The sequence below is a fragment of the Silurus aristotelis genome, assembly GCF_946808225.1.
Source record: "Silurus aristotelis genome assembly, chromosome: 23".
NCBI lineage: Eukaryota > Metazoa > Chordata > Actinopteri > Siluriformes > Siluridae > Silurus > Silurus aristotelis.
The window spans coordinates 5,396,580-5,420,362 of record NC_139596.1 but is presented as its reverse complement, the minus strand read 5'-3'; the positions used below and the strand labels follow the sequence as shown (position 1 = coordinate 5,420,362).

General features: G+C 36.9%; 1 protein-coding gene and 1 long non-coding RNA gene across 2 annotated transcripts in view; both read right to left on the bottom strand.

The window, feature by feature from the left end:
- LOC310718318 overlaps window positions 1-23,783 on the bottom strand; it is a 198,226-nt gene that overhangs the window by 59,784 nt on the left and 114,659 nt on the right. The gene's annotated exons all lie outside the window — the stretch shown is intronic.
- Window positions 2,119-22,772, bottom strand: ckap2l (cytoskeleton associated protein 2-like). Its single transcript, XM_083526941.1, has 9 exons — window positions 22,610-22,772; window positions 19,052-19,118; window positions 18,892-18,955; window positions 12,688-13,724; window positions 8,339-8,537; window positions 7,151-7,306; window positions 3,698-3,755; window positions 3,392-3,542; window positions 2,119-3,141 (listed from the first exon to the last, which is right to left on the bottom strand). Exons 1-9 carry the CDS (start codon window positions 22,650-22,652, stop codon window positions 2,850-2,852), a joined length of 2,067 nt encoding a protein of 688 aa, XP_083383067.1. The 5' UTR covers window positions 22,653-22,772; the 3' UTR covers window positions 2,119-2,849.

Below are 23,783 nucleotides of genomic sequence, written 5' to 3'. Positions count from 1 at the left end.
AGGATCCATGAAGTATAGCGAGGTAACATTCGAATAACAGAAAATTTGTTAGTGTAATAGAAAGTTCTATAGCTTTTAGCATAGCATATTATATATTATTTGAAAAAGAAAAAAACAAGAAAAAAACAAGAAATAATCCATAAAAATCTATTCTATTCTATTATCCGGTCTGAATATGTATTAAGAAACCTCTCAGAAACTCCATAGAAATCCAGTCATGTAAAATAGTCTCTTTCCCACAAACACGTAGGCTAAATATAATATTTCCAAATAAATATGGTATTAGAAACACTTTGGGGATTTATATCAATGACATTCGACAGAATATGCAAAAATTGTGCAAGAAAGAATCGTCAGTCTGAGCAAAAGGGTCAGGTTTCAAGCTGACTGGACGTGCACAACAATGAAATATCTCTTTAGAACTAACCATTAATGCATGACTCCTGCCAGACAAGGGTAAAATTCTAAAGTTACAGTGTAACAGGCTTAAACGAAGTGCTGAGTCAAAGATTGAAAAAAATATATATTGCCTGTTGATAGTGAGGTAAAAACGTACTGTTGATGCAGCATAAAAATCCATCAAATGATTACATTTGATTTCTATAGCACCTTTAGTATTGTAAGTATTGTCACAAAGCAGCTTTACAGAAATATATAAGGAAATACATTTAAAATGAATAAACATCCCTAATGTGCAAGCAAGATGAGACAGATGATATTTGGAAGAACCCTTAAAGGGATGCCATCCTAAGCTGGGCAACAGTGAAAAATGCAAGTATAAATATTTCACTGTGGATTTATGGAGACTTCAACTATACAGTGGTGTGAAAAAGTGTTTGCCCTCTTTCTGATTTCTTTATATTTTTGCATGTTTGTCACACTAATGTTTCAGATCACCAAACTAATTTAAATATTAGTAAAAGATAACACAATTGAACACATGCCGTTTTTAAATGAAGGGTTTTATTATTGAGGGAAAATTAAATCCAAAACTACATGGCCCTGTGTGTAAAAGTGTTTGTCCCCTGTTAAAACTGTGGTTTATCACACCCGAGTTAAATTTCACTCGCCACACCCAGGCCTGATTACTGCCACACCTGTTCACAATCAAGAAATCTCTTAAATATGACCTGCTTGTCAAAGTGACGTACACCAAAAGATCCGCAAAAGCTAGACATCATGCCGAGATCCAAAAAGAAATTCAGAAACAAATCAGAAGGAAAGTAACTGAGATCTATCAAGGAAAAGGTTATAAAGCCATTTCTAAAGCTTTGGGACTCCAGTGAACCACAGTGAGAGCAATTATTTACAAATGGCAAAAACATGGAACAGTGGAGAATCTTCCCAGGAGTGGCCAAACTTCCAAAATTACCCCAAGAGCACAGCGACAACTCATCCAAAAGCTCACAAAGACCCCATAACATGTTCCAAAGAACTGCATGCCTCAATTGCCTTAGTTAAGGTCAATGTTTAAGACTCCACCATAAGAAAGGGATGGCAAAAATAGTCTGCATCGCAGAGTTTCAAGATGGAAACCGCTGCTGAGCAAAAAAAAAAACAAATGGTTGTTTTCTGTCAAATTTTGCCAGAAAACATCTTGATGATCCCCAAGACTTTTGGGAAAATACTCAATACCGTGCACTGACGAAACAAAAGTTGAATTTTTTGGAAGGTGTGTCCCCAATTATGTCTGGTGTAAAAGTAACACCGCATTTCAGAAAAAGAACATCATACCAACAGTAAAATATGGTGGTGGGAGTGTGATGGTCTGGGGCTGTTTTGCTGCTTCAAGACCTGGAAGACTTGCTGTGATAAATGGAACCATGAATTCTGCTGTTTACCAAAAAATCCTAAAGTAGAATGTCCGGCCATCTGCTCGTGACCTCAAGCTGAAGTGAAATTGGATTGTGCAGCAGGACAATGATTCAAAACACACCAGCAAGTCCACCTCTGAATGGCTGTAGAAAAACAAAATGAAGACTTTGGAGTTGCCTAGTTAAAGTCCTGACCTGAATCCTGTTGAGACGCTGTGGCACACTTTTTCACACCACTGTATGTATGTGGGTTAAGACAAAAAATATAAACATAATAGAATAAAATTATCAGTATTTAGACTGATTACCACAAAAAAATATTTATTTAATTCTAAAGCAAAACATTATAAATACATCAATTAAAATTAAACCAAAAGTAGCATATCAGAGCCACCAATACAAAAATCCTGCACCTGGTTCTTCAGGAGAGACTCCTGAAACTAATGATTTAGGAGTGACTAATGCTGCTTCAGGTATGTCTTTTGTGGGCATGTAAAATCAGTTCCTTTCTTTTCCTGGTGGCACGCACTGTGTGTGTTTGTTTTTAATTCTGCTAAATCCTTTGATTTGTTTTTTTATTTCTGTTTTTTCCCCCAAATACAATCTACAGAGTAATACTGCCATGTTGCTATCACATAAAATGTTTTTTAATATTAAGATGAAGCCATTAAAAAACTTTTAATGAAAAGAAACAAAACATATAGGACTGAAAAGAGAAGTGCCTATGATGTAATATCCAAATAAAAAAGGTTCATTTTTACTTTCACAGAATTTACAATGATATCATTATTATCCCATATGAAAGATATGAAAAAAAAAAATATTAGAAAATGTCACTATTGCTTCGAGCACTACCAGCCTGCACAAGCAGCTATGAGTCAAGTTCCCACATTTATTTTTCTTGGATCAGACTGAAAATATGTACTTCACTTTCATTGCCCAGTGAAAGTGTAGTAGTGCAACTAAAAAAATAAACAAAAAATAAAAAGAGAGAAAATAGTTTCTCTAAACAAATCTTGACGTCTATCATTTTCATCATTGTGCATCATCATAAACCAGTTGGATCTGCACTTGCTCCTTCAGGGCATCATTCTCTCGGTACACGTAGAGTGGAGAGGTATGGGTTTCTGCTGTATGTGGGCTCTCACTCTGGCCTTCGCTTTCAGCCAAGAGATCATGAAAAGAGGTCACACAGTGGTCGTGCTCCTGCAGCACTGCTGGGTAACGGGAGGCTGTTTTCTGGATACGTAGTGAACGACGCACTGGAGTGAAGAAACGAACTTCCTGCCCATTAACTCGCCCAGGCCTCTGCTGGCTCCTTTTCCCACTAAAACAATAAGGGGTATATTTCAGCACCTTTCATTACAAATTAATATATATGTAACTTATGCTGGACATAAATGTTTAAAAGTTTAATATGTTAAAATTTTATGCAACAGAGCTAATGCTTTACTGTGACTGGACATATGTTAATAATTTATCTGCAAAAATATAGACAATAAATATTGGTCAGTGGTATTTATTGCTGTAATTGAAATAAATATACATTTATATACAATAAAAGAATGATCATATACCCAGGAGTAGCTGTGATCTTGTATTTTATTACAGACGAGTCTCTTTTCTCTCCACGGATCAGGGCGCCGACGGGTTTAGGGGTGCACGTGTTGAAACTGTGTTCCCTATCTTCATCTCTGCTGACAACATTCTCTCTCTCTGATGATGAGACTAAAAACGCCGGCAAGATGATAACTCGCACTATATCAATGCATTCATTTCAACTATTCAGATTTTTTTTTCTGGTATTCCACCATATACAACTTGAAAACAAAACTGCAAAAAAATGATGAAAGATTAAGAGCCATTTTTTTTATTTATTTTACCTTTTGCTTCTTTCTTCTTAAGGATCTCGAATACCACAGAGCGCAGTTCATCAACTGGCTGTAAGAATAAAATAAATTATTAGTTAGACAGAGCACTTCTGTTGAATAGGTTACTAAAATGTAGATTTAAAGAAGCATATCAGGATTCATAAAGGTAACAGAAGTCTTTCAACAGTCATTGCTTTGGTTTATTTATCTGAGTGATAGATGATGCAATGGTGATCTCACACACACACACACACACACACACACACACACACACACACATACACACACATACACACACATACACACACATACACACACATACACACACATACACACACATACACACACATACACACACATACACACACATACACACACATACACACACACACACACACACACACACACACACACACACACATACACACACACACACACACACACACACCATAATTATCCAATTACCATGGCATGGCATTTCAGATAGAGAAACTGACAAGATGTCAAATTTTCAGAGGATTTTCATGGAAAATAAAGTTTAGCATCCATACATTTCTATACATTGGCTTCCTGATTTCTTTTGCATGTTTTTCACACTTTAATGTTTCAGATCATCGAACTACTTTAAATATTAGTAAAAGATAACAAGTGAACACAACATGCAGTTTTTAAATGAAGAATTTTATTATTGAGGTAAAACAAAATCCAAAACTACATGGCCCTGTGTGAAAAAAGTGTTGGGCCCCCTGTTAAAACTGTAGTTTATCAAACCCGAATTCAATTTCTCCAGCCACACCCAGGCCTGATTACTGCCACACCTGTTCTCATTCAAGAAATCTTTTAAATAGAACCTGCCTCACAAAGTGAAGTAGACCGAAAGATCCTCAAAAGCTAGACATCATGCCGAGATCCAAAGAAAATCAAAAACAAATGAGAAAGAAAGTAATTGAGATCTATCAGTCTGGAAAAGGTTATAAAGCCGTTTCTAAAGCTTTGGGACTCCAGCAAACCACAGTGAGAGAAATTATTCACTTTATCACACCACTGTATTTGTTTGGTCCAACTAAATCTTCATTCTATTAAATTCCCTTGTTGCATATAAACAAAAGTACAATCAAAGTTATTAAATATTTCTCAAATACCTTATAAATGTAACTTAAGCAAATAAACAAAAGAGTAAGTAGAAGTTGACCTTTGTCTCCTCTTGTCATATTTTGATTCAAGGAAATGTAAAAGATATCAGTAGTTTTGTAACCTTCCTTTAATGCCTGATCTTGTGTGCAATATTTGGTGTGCATTTGGACAGCAGCAGGAAGATCAAAGTTTTCATTTCAAATCTCATGGTCCCCCAAACACTTAAAAATAGGGATTTTCTTCTTTTCTATATGAATCGTTGAATGGTCGCTTCATAAAACAAACTGTTTATCTGACCAAAGAAATAGGGTCTAATCAAAATTCTGCCAAATCTGACTAGTAAACTGTAAAAGCTTATGCCTGTGTTAAGATTAACACTTTCCTTCTCATAGTCTGCAAGGACACAAATTCACTCATTTTTATGGCATTTAGCAGACGAACTTATTCAGAGCAATGCACAAAAGTTTCAATCAATGAATAAATTGAAACTGGTTCACTAGGTTGCAAACATGACACGTCATCAAGATCATTACAGCAGTAATTATTTTAAAAGGTCTAAATTGTATATGAAGTGAAATTGTACACTCCTAGTGAATATGGGAATTTACATGTATTGTTTTATTTTTAATCAATTTGTTGATAAAGAATTTCTAATTTCTTTGAATGCATGTATTTCTATTAAGTGTATAATTTCGCCATTGCCTCATTATGAGAGTACAGAGTATGTTTAAAAAAAAAAAAGAAAAGTATATATATACATTTTTATAGTTCCATAGTCCAAACCCAAACAAAGGGATTGAGGGAAATGATTTGGGTGTGTCTTTGTGTTTATTGCTTCACACCTTGCTCAAGCCTTTTGTTAAGCACAGTTTAGAAATAAAAACAAAACATTGCTTTAATATATGCACTTAAGGCTACAATCTAACAACATTAAAATCTTTATAATCTTTCTTAATATAAAACAAGTCAATTTTCAGATGACACTTCTTTTTTTTTCTTTTTACTTCTCTAAATTTAAAATCTTCTCATGCGTTTATGACCTCCAGAATAGACTACTGTAATGCGTTACTAGGTGGATGTCCTGCATCATTAATAAACAAGCTTCAGTTTGTCCAGAATGCGGCAGCCAGAGTTCTCACAAGGTCAAGAAAATATGATCACATAACAACAATCCTATCGTCCCTACATTGGCTTCCGGTTAAGTTTCGAATAGACTACAAACTATTACTTCTCACTTATAAAGCACTAAATGGTTTGGCTCCTATGTATCTATCCAGTCTTTTAACACGCTACAATCCGTCACGTTCCCTGAGATCTCAAAACTCTGGGCTTCTAGTAGTTCCTAGAATAGCAAAGTCCACTAAAGGTGGTAGAGCATTTTCACATTTAGCTCCTAAACTCTGGAATAGTCTTCCTGACAGTGTTCTGGGCTCAGACACACTCACCCAGTTTAAGTGCAGATTAAAAACATATATTTTTAGCAAAGCCTACACATAACACACATCACATATCATAACCTTGTGCTCCAGAACATCTGATCACATGCACATTATCAACTTGTGCTGTAAATATCATGAACAGCAGCTACGCTAATTCCTCTCCACTGCTTCTCTTTCTCTCCCCATCCCGAGACACCCTGAGGTTCGGCCAGCTCCAGTCACCTCCCACCTCGTGATGATTACGGACCTTTGAAGAAGTGAAAGCCGAACTCGCAAACATCCCGAACCATCTAGAGACGTACCAGTGCCATTTGGATCCCACTGCATGTGTGGAGTTTGACATTGGACCTCCTAGAGTGTTTAAAGGCTCTGGCATGGAGAAGCTGATGCTGGATCTGTGATGATCACAAATGCTGAGCTTATAAAACTAGGAGCTACTAACCATATAGACTGTATAAGACTGCAGAAAGAACATCACTTATAATCTTATACTCCAGTAATCATGTTAGTTCTCACTCTCCAGTGTTCTGTATTGTTGAAAGATTTATGATCAAACTTTTGATGTCACCCAAATGAGGATGGGTTCCCCTTTTGAGTCTGGTTCCTCTCAAGGTTTCTTCCTCATAACGTCTAAGGGAGTTTTTCCTTGCCACAGTTGCCAGCGGCTTGCTCATCAGGGACAAATTCACACCATTCACCTTAACTGTTGATTTGTATAAAGCTGCTTTGAGACAATGTCTGTTGTGAAAAGTGCTATACAAATAAACTTGACTTGACTTATCAGAGACATGAAAGACATTTCTGACTCTTTTATTGTTGAGGGAAAAAAAACAAAGTGCATAGTAATCAGCAAAGGGAAAAGGGGTGTGGGGATGAAATGAACAACACATACCTCTCTAACTATACGAACAGCCTCTTCAAATGTGGGCAGTACATCAAAGTTCCCCTCTTGCTCCAACAAGCGCACCTGGCAAATCCAGTATTTTGCAAATTTCTGTGCCATTGGTACCCGAGACAGAACATCTCTCACCTGGTCTACAGGACAGCCCTGTGAGGAAGCACATAAAGATAAAACTAATGACTCAATGTTCATGTGAATCAAATTTAAATTTTGCAATCATTTGTTTGGTGAATTAGACAAACTTTCTTTAGAACATCTTGTACATTTTAAGGTGAGGCCGTAATGGAGCCGATTGGTTTGTTCAGCACATAACACAGATGATTAATCAGATTGAGATCTAGGGAATTTGTGAAAGTTAAACAACCAATCTTAAATATTCCTCAAACCATTCCTGAATATTATACTGCTAAAAGAGGTCACTTCCATTAGGAATGCTTTTGCCATGGAGGAGTGTACTTCTCATGTGGCCCATATCAAAGAAACATCCACATAAAGGTTAGGGCCCAAGGTTTCTTCTCATAGTGCATCCAGAAAGTGGATGCAGCACTCGGACTTTGTTTACGAAGTTTTTTTTTTAAATAGACAGTCAAATAATTGTTTTATAGGAGATTTACACAAAGCAGCGAGAATACATTTTTTTTTGGGGCGGAGTAACAACAGCAACTTGGAGATCTGCATGGGGATGAAACATCTGTGCCTATTTTACAATTGTAAGTAACAGCATATCTCCCTGTACAGTTTCATATGATGTTATAAAAACAAATGGGCAATAAAACCTATAAGAGAAATGCTTGAAAAGTAAGTGTGTGTATGTGAATATTTTAGATTTGGAATGGCTGCACATCAATATGAATGGTCATGACTGTAAAACAATAGCTTGTCTGCACTTTTCTGGATTGCTCCAAGACTGCATTCATTATTATTATTTCATATATAAATATGTTCACTACAAATGTTCAATTCAGGAAATTTATATTCACGGTACCTCATCATCTATAACTTCTATAACTTATCTTTTTGAGCAATATTAACTTTTAATATGACTTAATGGACAGTAAAGTTTAAAGTGTCTTTTTAAAAATATTTAAATTGTTTATGTAGCCCACTTTAATCAGGAACTGTTAACATTTAAAGTTAGGTAGGGCATTTTCAGCTGTGAGTACCAAATTATTTAGCTACCTGCTGAAGTAGTTTGATGCAGTCATTTAGAGACTGGTCAACAGCACAGACAAAGCCTTGGACTTCATCTTCCTGTTCCATTGTACTCCAGTATCCCTGTGGAGGAACAGTGGTCGTCTGCCTTCTTGTTGGCTGTACAGGCATCGGTGGCCGTTTATACGTGATGCCTTTTGCCTCTCGCCACTCTTTAAGTTTACGCCTGTTCAAGACAAGTAGTTTGGGAATGTATAACAAAATATTAAAGTTTAGTCCAAAACTAATATCATTAAAATTCTAATATTGTGATAAAAATTAAATAGTTCTCTTTCATAAGTTACAATGTAGATTTCTTGCATGATAATACAGATGTATTTATAAATGTGTGTTTTAATAATAATAAATAATGACAATAAATAATTAATTTTCAAAAAATATACTACTTAACTGTTCTACTTTTTTCAGCATAGTTTAATCTTAATTCCCACCCGGTCTTCATTCATTTACTCCCTCTATATGTAGAATTGTCAGTATTTTCTCCTTTTAGAAGAAATTCTTGAAGCTAGACATAAAACTATGGATGCACCGAAATGAAAGTTCTTGGCCGAAACCGAAAACCGAAAAAGAGGAAAGCAAGGCCGAAAACCGAAACACAGAAAGAAATTATGCCAATTATTATTATCATTGCATTTATGGCTATGACTGTGTACTAAACTTACTAAAATCAAGGCATTTCAATTGCATAAATTAAATATTAAAGTTTCAAAAAATAAATCAATTACAAACTATGAAAATATTTATTTATAGCACATTGCAACAATGCACAGGATAAAATAAATTACAATTCAAACTTAAATGCATTCATGTGTACATTAAATAATGATGTACAGGCCCTCTGGCCTGCTGAAAGGTTGTAAAATGAAATATGTTCTTTCATAAAAACAAAGTGCATTCAGAACAAGTGCAACTGCTTAAAGATACAACAATACAACAATATCACTGGGAAACTTCCTGACTTTTCAAAAACGTCCGCCACAGACGGAGTGCGCGTGCTCGGAGGGGTTTTGCTTTTCTGTGCCGCATTTCTCTCATATTCAGCATAGCGATCGGGATGTTTGGATTTCAGGTGATAAATTAAACCCGACGTGGAGAAAGTTTTTACAGACGAAATTTCGGCATTACATGTTTTGCACATCGCTATCCGTGGGTCTTTCTCAGATATACTGAAACACGTCCACACCGCAGACATGTTTTAGACATGCACATGCAGGCAGCGATTTCTGTTTGCGTCATCACAACAAACTGTTTCGGCCGTGTTTTTTCGGTGATCATAGTCTTCGGCCGAAAACCGAAAATGCACTTTTGGGCCATTTTCGGCCGAATATTTTTGGTGGCCGAATATTCGGTGCATCCCTACATAAAACTAAACATAAAACATGGATTCTATAGAGTTTTCATGCATACCAAAACAAATATTATTACCGGTATGGAGTTTCACTGAGCTAACTCTTTTATAACCCTGGTATTGTTGTGTATGTTTTTTGTATCTGTTTTACAGTTAACAGTGCATGTCAGAGCACAAACCAAACCATGAAGCCCAAGGAATTGTCTGTAGACCTCAGAGACAGGATTGTATCAAGGCACAAATCAGGGGAAGAGTACAGAAAAACTTCCGCAGCTCTAAAGGTCCCAGGGAGCACAGTGATCTCCATCATCCATAAATGGAAGATGTTTGGAACCACCAGGACTCTTCCTAGAGAGGGCCGATCTGGCCAAACTGAGCGATCGAGGGAGAAGGGCCTTAGTCAGGGAGGTGACCAAGAACCAAGAGCTTCAGTGTTTTTCTGTGGAGAGATGAGAACCTTCCAGAAAACAACCATCTCTGCAGGACTTCACCAATCAGGCCTGTATGGTAGAGTGAGCAGACGTAAGCAATTTCTCAGTAAAAGCCACATGACAGGCCGCCTGTAATCTGCCAAAATGCACCTGAATGACGTTTAAACCATTAGAAACAAATGTTGAATTTGTCTGGAGGAAACCAAGCAAACCAATCATCACCTGGCCAATACCATCACGAAAGTGAAACATGGTGGTGGCAGCATCATGCTGTGGGGATGTTTTTCAGCATCAGGAACTGGGATACTAGTCAGGATCAAGGGAAAGATGAATGTAGCAATGTATAGAGACATCCTTGATGAAAACCTGCTCCAGAGCGCTCTGGACCTTAGACTGGGGCAACGGTTGATCTTCCAACAGTAAAATGCCCCTAAACACACAGCCAAGATAAAAAAAAGAGTGGCTACGGGACGACTCTGTGCATGTCCCTAAGTGGCCCAGCCAGAGCCCAGACTTGAACACGAGAACTGAAAATTACTGGGCACCCACACTCCCTATCCAACCTGATGGAACTTGAAATGTTCTGCAAAGAAGAATGAGAGAAACTGCCCAAAAATATGTGTGCCAAGCATGGCAGCGGTTTGTGAGTGGAGTGCAGCAGAAACCAGCAGTAACACATCACCTGTAGCTGATGAGACTAATCAGTGCGCTCTGTTTGAGTCCAGCAACGCTAATAAATAAAGAAAGGACACCAGCCTCAGGGAAAGAGAGCCACCAAGCAGAGGTGAGCGTAAGGGTCTTCGAACAGTGACTGGGCGCAGGCAGATGGCAAAGGGAAAGGCGTGCAAGTCCGCAAGTGTGCTCGGGCAGATGTCGAGAAGAAGGCATGCCAGGCGTGTGCCAAGGAAAGGCGTGCTGATCCGCAAGTAAGACGGGCGGACGCTGCTGAAGGGTATCCAAAACCGTGAGAGTGTAGGTGAGCCCCCCCCGGCGGGAGTACTTTAAAGGAAAAAACTGGGGAGAAAATTAAAGTAAGTAAATAAAGCTCTGCTTGGCGCACTATTGCCTCCAGCGTAAAACCCGGTGAGATTTTTTACACCAAGCTTATAGCATCATACTCAAAATGCTTGAGGCTTTATTTGGTGCCAAAGGTGCTTCAACAAAGTATTGAGCAAAGGCTGTGAATACTGTTGTACACGTGACTTTTTCGGGTTTTTATTTTATTTTATTAAGATTTCAAACAAAACTCTTTCATGTTGTTATTATGGGGTATTGTTTGTAGAATTGTAAGGAAAATAATGAATTTAATCCATTTTGAAATAAGGCTGTAACAACAAAATGTGGAAAAAGTTAAGCGCTATGAATACGTTCCTGCTGCACTGCATATAACTGTTCTACGTATTTCAGCATACTTTAGGGAATCTTTCTTCATTCCTTCCGAAGGTGTCAGGACTTTATAACTTTAAGAAAAATTCTTGGTTAGCCAATAACCAGCCGCTATACCCTTTGCATTGTTGTGTATGTTTTCAAGTTTGATCATTTAAAAAAATGTCCTCAAAGTGCAAGCCAGAGACTAAACAAACTTGTGGTCTGCCACTTGAAAAGTAACTGAAAAAACTCAGATTGTAACTATGTTCCACATGTAGAAAGGATTGTCTTCCGCACACGTGTACTGAACCGAAAGCCATGTACCGTTACACCCCTATCTAAAACACTGTTAAAAAATAAATAATAATAATAATTCAACATAACATGACAACGTGAAAATAATGAATACCTCATAGCCCAGTAATATGCCCAATAATATATAAGTTGGGTGCAGTTAGAGTTATAATCGTGGATGTTCATTAACTGATGAAACTAAGCATTTTCAAACCAGCTCGAACAGGTATGTTTCTGTCATGACTGCATGTACTAGGAATGGTTCGTCCGGTTCTCAGACTCAGTGCTGGATTAGACTGGTTTGCTTCCAGTTGTGTCACAAATAACAAATATGAACCCAATCCCTGAAATATTATACATGCAGACATCTGCAGTCAGTAGTAGCAGTGTAGTTTTAATGACATGTCAAGATCTAAATCTATCTTCATTCCAAAAACTGAGTACCTCAAGTATGAGTTACATAGATAAAAAAAAAATAATAGAATAAATGAAAATAAAGAATACAGCAGTTGTACTTATAAAGATTTTACATTTACATATAGAAGCAATTTTAAGACCTTTGCTGTTGATAGCTTAAGTACTTAAGAGAGCTTACTACATAAAAGTGTTGTTTACTGACATTAAAACTAAAGAGAAAAATTTAAAATGTTTAATAAAGAGAAGGGTCTTGCGGAACAAATAATTATGCATATATGTGAGTTCATTTTAAACGGCCTATATCAAATTATCACATTTTAAAGAGATTAAGATTGGGAAGTCTTTTAGGTTTTCAAATGTGAAATAAAAGTCATTGTATTAACAAAGAGAAAACCTAATAACTTTGCCATATATCATTAATATCATATACCATAGTCAATATCAAAACTTCAACTCACAATCTCTCTTCTTGAGCCAAAGTTGATTTTTTTCTTCCATCCAGGGGGACAGTCCTGACACCATCAGTTCCAGGATTAAATGTTGACTTGGGAGTCTTCGGCTGCACAGGCACCTTGGTCAGACTGGACATCTTGCTTAGGTGTGGGAGAGTCTGTGGTACTGGGGCTTGAACAATGGGTTTGATTGGAAGTTTAAATGTGGTACACTGGCGCTGTTGAGTTGGGGCTGCTTTTTTAAAACCTGCCACTGGTGCACTGGCAGATTTTGATGCATCTTCAGTTTTAGAAAATGCCGACAAGAGGGATGATTTTTGCTTGCCTGTGACTGAAAGACTTTTTTGTGTGCAAGTAAACCCTGGTTTATTTCCTAACTTGTTTAATGCTTGCTTGTCTTGGGATTTAGTTAGTTTTTTTACTGATGCATCTGGCGCTGTTAATGGATTGCTGTTCAATGGTTTTCTCAGATTGTTTTGTGTTTTATTTAAATTGTTAGTTTCCTTAGAAGTCTTCAACACCACTGTGGCCTGTTTACTAATTAAAGATTTTGAGTCTGTACAGCTGGGAACAGTGTTGGCTTCGTATTCTTTATTTGTGTGACATTTGACCTGAGATTTGTGCACTACTTTTTCTGAACCTTTGACTAAATTCCTTCTTAGAAGATCTGTTTTGATGCTTGTATGCGCATTTATAGAAGACCTGTGAAAAGGTTGTGCCTGGCTAGGCACAGGTGCTGGACCCTTCTTAACAGTTTTGTCTTGCTTGGGAGCCATGACATTTCTGTGTAAACCTGGTTTAGTGTGTTGTACTTTAAAAGTAGAATTTCTTACTGCACGAGCGGTTTCTTGACAGCGTGTTCTTGCCTGTTCAGAGGATGTTTGGGAAAGAGTGATTTTGACTGGTAAACGTGGAATAATAAGAGTAGGAGCTTTGCTGAAGGGTCTCAAATGTTTGTTATTTTCTGCATGTGCATTTGCTTTTGATACTTCTTTTTTGCCACCTGTGGAACTGGGGACTGAGTTCTCCTTTCCTCTTTCAGACTAAAGGGGAAAAAAAGGGGAAAAGTAAAATGTCTGTTAAAGAACCTACTGCTATATCAAGCAGATTAAAAAAAGTTGCCATAAAAGTGTATAGTAATCAGTATGTACTTTCCAAATATGAATTTCACAGTGGTTAAAGCTTTGATAAGCTTTACAAGCTCAACCTGAATTTAAAAAAATGTCTAAACCCTGTTTCACCTCGTCATGCACAAATGCAGAGTAAAAAGGTCTATTATTAAATGAAGCCATATGTGAACATGATCCAGAAACACTGTTGTTTTCTCTGGACCAAAGTCATTTAAAATTAAACAAATCAAAATTAGAAAGTCTTTTTGGAATTCATGGATGCAATATCCTCCAGACTGTTATCAGTGCTCAGTACAAAAGCTTCTGTCTCTGATGGTATGAGTGCACATTATTGCTTATAAAATAGGCAGCTTTCACATTTGAAAAGACACCATCAATGCTGAAAGGTATATGCAGGTTTCAGCGCAACATATGCTTCAAACCAGACAAAGACTTTTTACCATAGATGATCTTACATATTTGAAAAAGACAATGCTAAACCACTGCATCTATTACAACAACATGATTTTATAGTATGGGTGCTGAAGTAGTAGCAAGAATCCTGTATCAGACATGAGTCAGACAACATCCTTCTTCCTACAACAGCAACTGGTCTCCTCAGTTCCCACAGGAATACAGACTGTTGTTAAAAGTAGAAGGGATGCTACAAAGTGGCAAACGTAGCCGTGTCCCAAGATGTGTTGCGGCCATCAAAATAAAAATTTAATTATTCTTTCTTTAAAAAGGTACATTTAATCTGTCTAAACATTTAATATGCTTTCTATGTTCTATTGAGAATTAAATATGGGTTAATTCTGCATTTATTTACATTTTACACAGTGTCCCAAAACATTTGGAACTGGGGTAATACTGGGGCATAGCAATAAAACAGTTATTTTAAAATAAGTGCAGTTTTTTTTAATAGTGATCAACCTTTAGCAGAAATCAGCTTACCTGACCATAAGCAAAAACATATGTAGGTATAAAAAACTAGGTTATAAAATTCTAGGCTATAAAAATGTCTAGAATTATAACTACCCATATACGTAATTTATCAAGGAGGATAGAAATTAAACTTTTCATAAATACATTTTTTACACGTCTTGAAATTCCAATAGTAAAAAAAAGCATTCTACTCATGTTCCTGCATGTCTGAAAACTACTTGTTAGGAAATTAATTCTTAAGTTGGGTGCAGTTAGAGTTATGATCGTGGATGTTCATTAACTGATGAAACTAAGCATTTTCAAACCAGCTCGAACAGGTATGTTTCTGTCATGACTGCATGTACTAGGAATGGTTCGTCCGGTTCTCAGACTCAGTGCTGGATTAGACTGGTTTGTTTACAGTTGTGTCACAAATAACAAATATGAACCCAATCCCTGAAATATTATACATGCAGACATCTGCAGTCAGTAGTAGCAGTGTAGTTTTAATGACATGTCAAGATCTAAATCTATCTTCATTCCAAAAACTGAGTACCTCAAGTATGAGTTACATAGATAAAAAAAAAATAATAGAATAAATGAAAATAAAGAATACAGCAGTTGTACTTATAAAGATTTTACATTTACATATAGAAGCAATTTTAAGACCTTTGCTGTTGATAGCTTAAGTACTTAAGAGAGCTTACTACATAAAAGTGTTGTTTACTGACATTAAAACTAGAGAGAAAAATTAAAAATGTTTAATAAAGAGAAGGGTCTTGCGGAACAAATAATTATGCATATATGTGAGTTCATTTTAAACGGCCTATATCAAATTATCACATTTTAAAGAGATTAAGATTGGGAAGTCTTTTAGGTTTTCAAATGTGAAATAAAAGTCATTGTTTTAACAAAGAGAAAACCTAATAACTTTTCTACCTTTACCAACTATAATGAGGTCTATTTTCATGAAAAGCTCTGGATAATGATGAAGTAATTGCTGAAGGCAGAAACTGAAATACGTATGGAGACAGTTCTTGTGCAGGATTTTCCTATTTATGGATTGAAATGTCTATTAAACAGGAAAATGAAAATGATTGTGCCCTAAGAACCATTTCATAAAGGTCTTTCATAACACTATAGCTCTTAGTTTATCATATACTTTTTCTTGGATCAGATAAAAAGCAAAAATGTGCTCTGTCCTAATAAAAGATTCTCAGATGTATGATTTTAGCGTAAATAGATGATCTAACATCAGTGTGTAAAAGACTTTAGACAGTGGATGCTTGATAAATTCCTACTGTTTAACTCAGATTAGACGGAAGTTTTTTTTGATAGGACCATATGCAGCTAGAAGTAAACTTTCTGATTATGTAGCATCTCGGGATGGTTTTTTTGTCTCAGTGTGTACAGCAGTCAAAGAGCTGCGTGTAATTATTGACTCTCGTCTTTCTTTTGAGGCTCATGTAAACAGCGCATGCTTTTGTTACATATAGATTAAACTACTGTCTGGGTGTTCGAGTAAGTGCATAACTAAGCTTCAGTTAGTCCAGAATGCAGCAGCAAAAAAGATATGAGCATATCAACAGATCTTTTTCTTATAAACCCCACAGTTAAGGAACAGCCTTTCAATTAGTGTCCGGGACTCTGAATTTGGTCTGTACTTAAAGGTAACAGTCTGCTACACTGACTCACTGGTTGCATTTGATTCTAATTCCTCTCAAGGTTTCTTCCTTCTCATCTCAAGGATTTTTCTTGCCATAGTCACCACTGGCTCGCTCATTAGGGCCAAACTTTAATTAATTATAAATAATAATTGGAATTATAAAGAACAATGTTATTTATTCTTTATTAACACATTACCTGTGTAAAGTAGTGTTGAGAATGTTCATTGTTAAAAGCATTATACAAATTAAAATTAATCGAATTAAACTGCTCTTTCCATGGCTAAAACCACATTGGAAGTGATTTATAGATTATTAGAGTTTCTTTGATTCTAGTATCCAGAGGAGGCGATTGTTTAAAGGCAGCTTGTAAGAGCAAGTGGTCAATAGTTATTTTGGGTAGACTGGGCCTTTCCTGAGCATCGAGAGGCTCATGAAATACATCAAGAGCCTGCTGCCCCCTCACTGGACACACTGCAGTTTGTATATCATCCTAACTGCTTTACTGACTGCACTCTCCAACTACTCCTTAATTATCTGGAAAATACTGCCACAAACATATGAATGATATTCATTGACATTGACAGCTCAGCATTCAGCACCATTATTCCTCAACGTCTAATTGCGAAACTGAGCCTTTTGGGCCTGAACACCTCCCTCTGCAACTGGAACACAGACTTTTTGACTGAAACCTCAGGCAGTCCAGGCCGCATACAGCACCATCACTATCCAACTCCATCACATCCAGCCCCCAGGGCTGTGTGCTCAGTCCCCTGATGTTTAACTGCTGACTCACCACTGAGTAGCAATGTACAGCTTCCATCACATCATCAAGCTTGCTGATGACATGACCATGGTGGGTCTCATCGGCAAGAACAAAAAGTCAGCATGCAGAGATAAAGTGCAGAGGTTAGTAGACTGGTGCAAAGCCAAAACCTGTATTTGAATGTTGATAAAACTAAAGAGATGGTTTTGACATCAGGAGGAGATGCAGTGATTACTCCAAGCTGAACATCAACACCATCATGGATATAGTTCAGAAAAACTAAATTCCTTGGTGTTCACCTAGTTCCTCAATACTAGCTCCATAACACAGCCCAGCCCGTCTCTATTTCTCCTCCTTGCAACATTCTACAGATGGACCACTAATGTTAATGGGCTATTTTACAGGTCAGGGTGTGTGTATCTTCTAGTTATCCTTTAAACATAATTTACACCTAGCTGTTTCAATACTGAAATAATTTTAGATTCATTCTCTCTCACGCAGTTCTCTGGTGCAGATCACACAATTGAGAGAAAATTAGATCGGTGGCTAGTTCAAGGACCAGGCCTTGGTCAGGGATTTTAATGTTTTGCCATGTTTGAATTGTGTGTTTATCACTGCTTTTCACCCACCTTAGAGGACAAGAAGGGGGTGTACAGAGACACGTGAAGCCACTGGCTGTACACTAAGGGTAAAGGGACTTAAGCATATAAATACATTGTTTATTTCTTAACTGACCCCATGCCAGCAAACTCTGGAGAATTATTAACAAATGTATTAATTGTGATAACATGAACCCGGGGCAAGTTTGATTAAGTCAACTGATAGGAACCGGCTTTTCCAACCTCTCATCTGAATGACAATAAACTGCCACATTTGTCACCACTTACAATCAGGAATGGAAACGTATTATTCTTTCCTTAGTCACCCTGGGGTCATCTGCAGTAAAAAGTCTGACTCTTACTATTGACCCATCAATGAGGCAATACACACTGTTATGGGTCTGTTATAAGCCAAAAGAATTCGATGACAACCACTTGACCGATGTTGCAATGACATTCTCATTTCCATTTAAGTGCATTTAATTGTTAACGGGTGCTTCAGAATGTAGACTACACCTTGATTCCAAAAATACATGTACTGACAAATAAAGAAAAACCTAATACACAGCACAATAAAATAAAACATGGTAACATATCTACAGGGCCATCTATGCCTTGATTGGGATGTAAAAATATGTATCAATTTAACTATGTTCTGGTTGTAGTCTATATGAACCCAAAGCCTCTTTAAATAGTGGAAAAAAATGTTATCATTATTTTAGAATTTATGACATTTCCTAATTACATAAGATCTTTCCAAAAATGTGTTTTTACTTTATTATTTTACTTATTCTTTAATGATGTATCTGGTGGCTGCTATGACATGACTACACACATGTTAATGTTTGGGGTTAATACTGACCCCAGTAATAAATGTTATTGAGGGCTTTCTTGTTGAATATGGCATATATTGTAGAACCTGGTCTGCTACTTCATCCCAAACATCTGAATATCATTAGGTCATGCTGACTAATGCAAAAATCTTCCAAATCAGCCACATTTTTAGAATGACTGTGTGAAAACTTAAGTTTGCAGTACCTTGGAATGAACCAAATTCAGTTTCTCTTAGTTTAAACTGTTTTGTGTGTTTCTTTTTAGGACAGGTGAAAATACTTTCCCTGTATGTATGGAGTGGTGTATAAACTTACATTGTGGGATTTCTGCATGACTCCTGGGGGCTTCGTCAGACTAGCACAGTTTTTTAGATAAGGCCTTTAAAGGAAATTTAGAAAAGAAAATCAGCATAACTTTTCTAAAACCAACTGTCCCAAAACGCAGGATTGAAATCTTAAAACCATAATGACTTACTTCTGATTTAGGGGTTTTAATCTGCCTTTTGCTGCCAGATATTCTGCAAGTTTCTGCTTACGCAATTCTGTAAATGAAAAACAATTTGTTCTCTTGTTTGGCATTTCATGTCAGGTTTACTCAGTGTGCAAGTATCTACTGATGCCAAGTGATGTCACACAGTTAATTTACTCAAACAAGACAAAGAATGTAGATATGCCCTTCAGCACATGACTAAGAGCTATAGGGGGTTACAGTGTATTTATGACCATAAAAATGCATACGTCAGTTTAGGCCTTCCAGTCTACACCTTAGTTGTTCTATCCTTCCTATAATATATATATATATATATATATATATATATATATATATATATATATATATATATATATATATATATATATATATATATATATATATATATATATAAATAAAAATATAAATATATAAAGGAGTAGGGATCTTAATTGAAGATGATTTTTTTTATCTAGGACATATTAAATCACAAACTGTTTTCCTTCATTAAACTTATTGTTGTACTTTAAATGTTGGTACTATGACGGGTAAAGGGAGAGATGTAGTTGATATGTTAAAGAGGAGAAAGGTGGATGTGTTGTGTGTTCAGGAGACCAAGTGGAAAGGGAGTAAGACCAGGAACATTGGAGGGGTTTAAACAGTTTTATCATGATGTGGATGGAAAGAGGAAAGGTGTATGGGTGATTCTGAAGGAAGAGTACGGTAAGAGTGTAGTGAAGGTGAAGAGAGATTCTGATAGGGTGATTAACAAGAAGCTGGAAGTTGATGTTTATGCTCCACAAGTGGGTTGTGAGATGGAGAAGAAAATATTCTGGAGTGAGTTAGATGAAGTGGTAGGGCAGATGGTGGTAGATTTTGCTAAAAGGATGGAAATGGCAGTGGTAAATACGTATTTTAAGAAGGAAGAGGATCATAGGGTGACGTATAAGAGTGGAGGAAGGCGCACACAGGTGGTCTATGTTCTATGTAGGAGATGCAACCTGAAGGAGATTGGAGATTGTAAGGTGTTGGCAGGGGACAGTGTAGTTAGACAGCATCGGATGGTGGTCTGTAGGATGGTTTTAGAGGTGAACAAGAAAAGGAGGAGAGTGAGGAATGAAAGAAGAATAAGATGGTGGAAACTGAAGGAGGAAGACTGTAGTGTGAGGTTCAGGGAAGAGGTCAGACAGGGGCTCGGTGGTGTTGAAGAGGTGCTGGATGATTAGGCAACTACTGCAGGAGTGTTGAGGGAGGCAGCTAGAAAGGTACTTGGTGTGACATCTGGAAATAGAAAAAAGACAAAGAGACGTGGTGGTGGAATGAGGAAGTGCAGGAGAGCATAAGGAGAAAGAGGTTGGCAAAACAGAATTGGGATCGACAGAGTGATGAGAAAAGTCAGCAGGAGTACAAGGAGATGCCGGCATGTGAAGAGGGATGTGGTGAAAGCTAAGAAAAAAGGCATATGAGGAGCTGTATGAGAGGTTGAACACTAAGGAAGGAGAAAAGAATTTGTACTGATTGGCCAGGCAGAGGAACCGAGCTGGGATTGTTATTTGTGGTGAGAGTAGGGAGCAGGTTGAGAAGAGCCTGAAGAGGTGGAGGTACGTTCCGGAGAGAAGGGGAATGAAAGTCAGTAGGAGTAAGACAGAGTACATGTGTGTGAATGAGAGGGAGGGCAGTGGAGTGATGCGGTTGCAGGGAGAAGAGGTGGAGAAGGTGGTGGAGTTCAGGTACCTGGGGTCAACAGTGCAATGTAATGGAGAGTGTGTTAGAGAAGTGAAGAAAAGAGTGCAGGCAGGGTGGAGTGGGTGGAGAAGAGTGATAGCAGGAGTGATTTGTAAAAGAAGAGTATCTGCAAGAGTGAAAGGGAAAGTGATGTTGTATGGTTTAGAGACAGTGGCATTGACTAAAAGACAGGAGGTGGAGCTGGAGGTAGCAGAGGTTGAGGTTTTCGTTGGGAGTGACGAGGATGGACAAGATTAGAAATTAGTTTATTAGAGGAACAGCGCATGTAGGTCGTTTTGGCGACAAGGTGAGGGAGGAGAGATTGAGATGGTTTGGACATGTGCAGAGGAGGGACATGGGGTATATGGGTAGGAGAATGCTGATGATGGAACCACCAGGAAGGAGTAAAAGAGGAAGACCAAGGAGGAGGTTTATGGATGTGGTGAGGGAAGACATGCAGGTAGTTGGGTTGAAAGAGGCAGATGTAGAGGACAGGGGGTATGAAGACGGATGATCCGCTGTGGCGACCCTTAATGGGAGAAGCCGAAAGAAGAAGAAGAAACTTATAGTTCTTATCACTTTAATTCTGTTATAACAGTCAAGATTACAATTGGCTAGTATTGTTGTAATTAGTATCTAGCAGTTATAATTCACAACCTGACTTTAAATGATTAACAAATACTTCATTTTGAATGTGATTCATTATGTCCTGTCAATCACAGTAATTCTGGCCAATAATCTGGGATCTAATTTAATTTATCTGGAGGAAGAAAGACAGCACTTTTCTCTGAATGTGTTATGCAGCCCTTTGTTACACTATGAGCAGTAAAAAACTGCACATGGCTGTTTTCAAGTTTTACAAAATTTAAAATCAATGTGTGTCATTATTATTAATGATCCGGTGTTATGCACCAAAATGCTCCCCTGCCACAGACTGCCCCAACTTCTCATAATTTTGAGATATGAAGTCATTAACTCATAATTATGAGATCCTTTCTGTGATTTTTTTTCTCTTCATGAATGCAATGTGCTTCAGTACAAACCCAAACTCTGCCATTAAAAATCTCATATTTACTACAGTTTTCAATGAATGCCATTATACTAACATTATACACTATTTTCCTAAACAAACTTTAGCATTAACTCCACCAACACTAATAGCATTTTACTATTTCTTTGCAAAAAAATTAAAGACAAAAATTATATTTTTATAAATGATAAAATTATGATAAGGTTTTTGTTAGATGGTTTGCAACAGCTTGAGCAGTTTCCTTATTAATGCATTATAACGGTCATTTTCTTTAGATTGTTTCTCATAGTGAAATAAACACATCATTCAGACTCTCTCTTAATGTTCTTGGATGCAAACTGCTTAAGAAATCCTACACTAAATATATAGTATATTTACAATACTGCACATTACTGCTAACACATTGCACAGGGTATAAATAAAAAGCTTAATCCTTCATTACACATCAAACTCATCCTAATTACATTTATCTAATTTATAAACAGCTATAAGGTTAAGGGCCTTGATCAGAGGTCCAGGAGTGGCAACGTGGTGTGGCTGGAATTTGAACTCACAACCTTTCGCTCTAAAGTCCAAGTCTGAGCAGCCAGTGACCTCAGCCAGTCTCAGACTAGTACTCAGCTTATTAAGATTGTTAAAATGGGATTTAAAAAGCACTTATTAACATGACAATACAACTGAAATCAACAATATTACACAAAAACATCACAAACCGAACACAGTGTGTTGTATAAGCATGCCATGCCCCGATCTAACGAAAGTCACGTTAATTACAAACACGTATTCGAATTATAAAGTTTCATATCCACCTGTTCGCGAAAGTTTGGACGCGCCTTCAACCTTAATTTCCATTCTCTTCGATTAGATTATTTAATTTCTCTCAATTGTTGATCAGCAGCTTATCGCCTGTACGCCACACACCAAAACAACGACAGTTGAATTTTTGCGGGTCCACGCCCACTTCAACGCTATTGGTCAGTTCAAAGATTTGAAACGGCGTCATTTCTAACCCGCCTGTATAGCGACAAAACAGCGACTTTTTAAACCTCCAGCTGATTGGACTGTAAATAAGTCTACGAAACTACTAGCCAATCTAATCGCAACAACTGCACAGGTCTAGCCAATCCTGGAGCAAGACACTGAATATTCTGAATATGGGTAGGAAAACAAAGGCTAATTTTCTTTTCTCAAATGATGATAAATAAATAAATAAATAAATAAATAAATAAATAAATAAATAAATGTGTTTCGACTCACGGACAACACAAAATCCTAGATAATTAATGATTATTGTAAAATATATAGAACTGTTCACATGCTTATTTGTTTTTATTAAAATTATATAATTATATACAAAATAAATAATATAGTAAATCAAAGAAATTTCAGTAACCCAGAAGTGTGAACTAAGGATGGGAATTCCGACTCTTTGCAGTGTGTTATGTGAATAAGCAGCAATAAGTACTGACTCTATCAGTTCCCTGATAGTTTTTATTTCTTCCTTAAACCTGAAACATGACTAGTTTTTTATTTTAATTTTTTTCTTTTTTTTTACCTCAAAGCGGCTGAATGGTTCTTATATAAAAAAAAAAAAGTAAATAAAAAAGACTACAGGCTTAAAGAGTATGTGAGTTAACTTACAAATAACACTATTATCATAATATAGAAACATGACAATCACATCCACATGTGGTTCTTCTTTAAATTGTTGCCACGAAGAAAAACGGCAAACAATTGTACTGCATTTCTTTGTTTGCTGTTGCTTTATTACTTCTCTTGATTGGAAGTAAAAGTTTGTTAATATTAAGATGGGCCTCACACTAGTTCTCTAGGGGGCATTTAGTGCATTATAAGTGAGCAGTATGATTTTATATTTTATGCAAGATGAGATAATATTGAGTCTAGAGAGGGAGATTTTTGAAGGCTTTGCCGGAGCTCGTCGTCGACACGGCTACTCCATTAGATGCGTCACGTGACCCCCCA

What these genes read in the sequence shown, in the direction of transcription:
- ckap2l (XM_083526941.1), bottom strand. Translation starts at nt 22,652, where the DNA reads ATGGAAATTAAGGTTGAAGGCGCGTCCAAACTTTCGCGAACAG. An exon ending in GCATCAAACTACTTCAGCAG is followed by an intron (nt 7,307 to 8,338) that starts GTAGCTAAATAA and finishes GCTTCCTCACAG; the next exon opens with GGCTGTCCTGTAGACCAGGT. An exon ending in TAAGAAGAAAGAAGCAAAAG is followed by an intron (nt 3,543 to 3,697) that starts GTAAAATAAATA and finishes CGGCGTTTTTAG; the next exon opens with TCTCATCATCAGAGAGAGAG.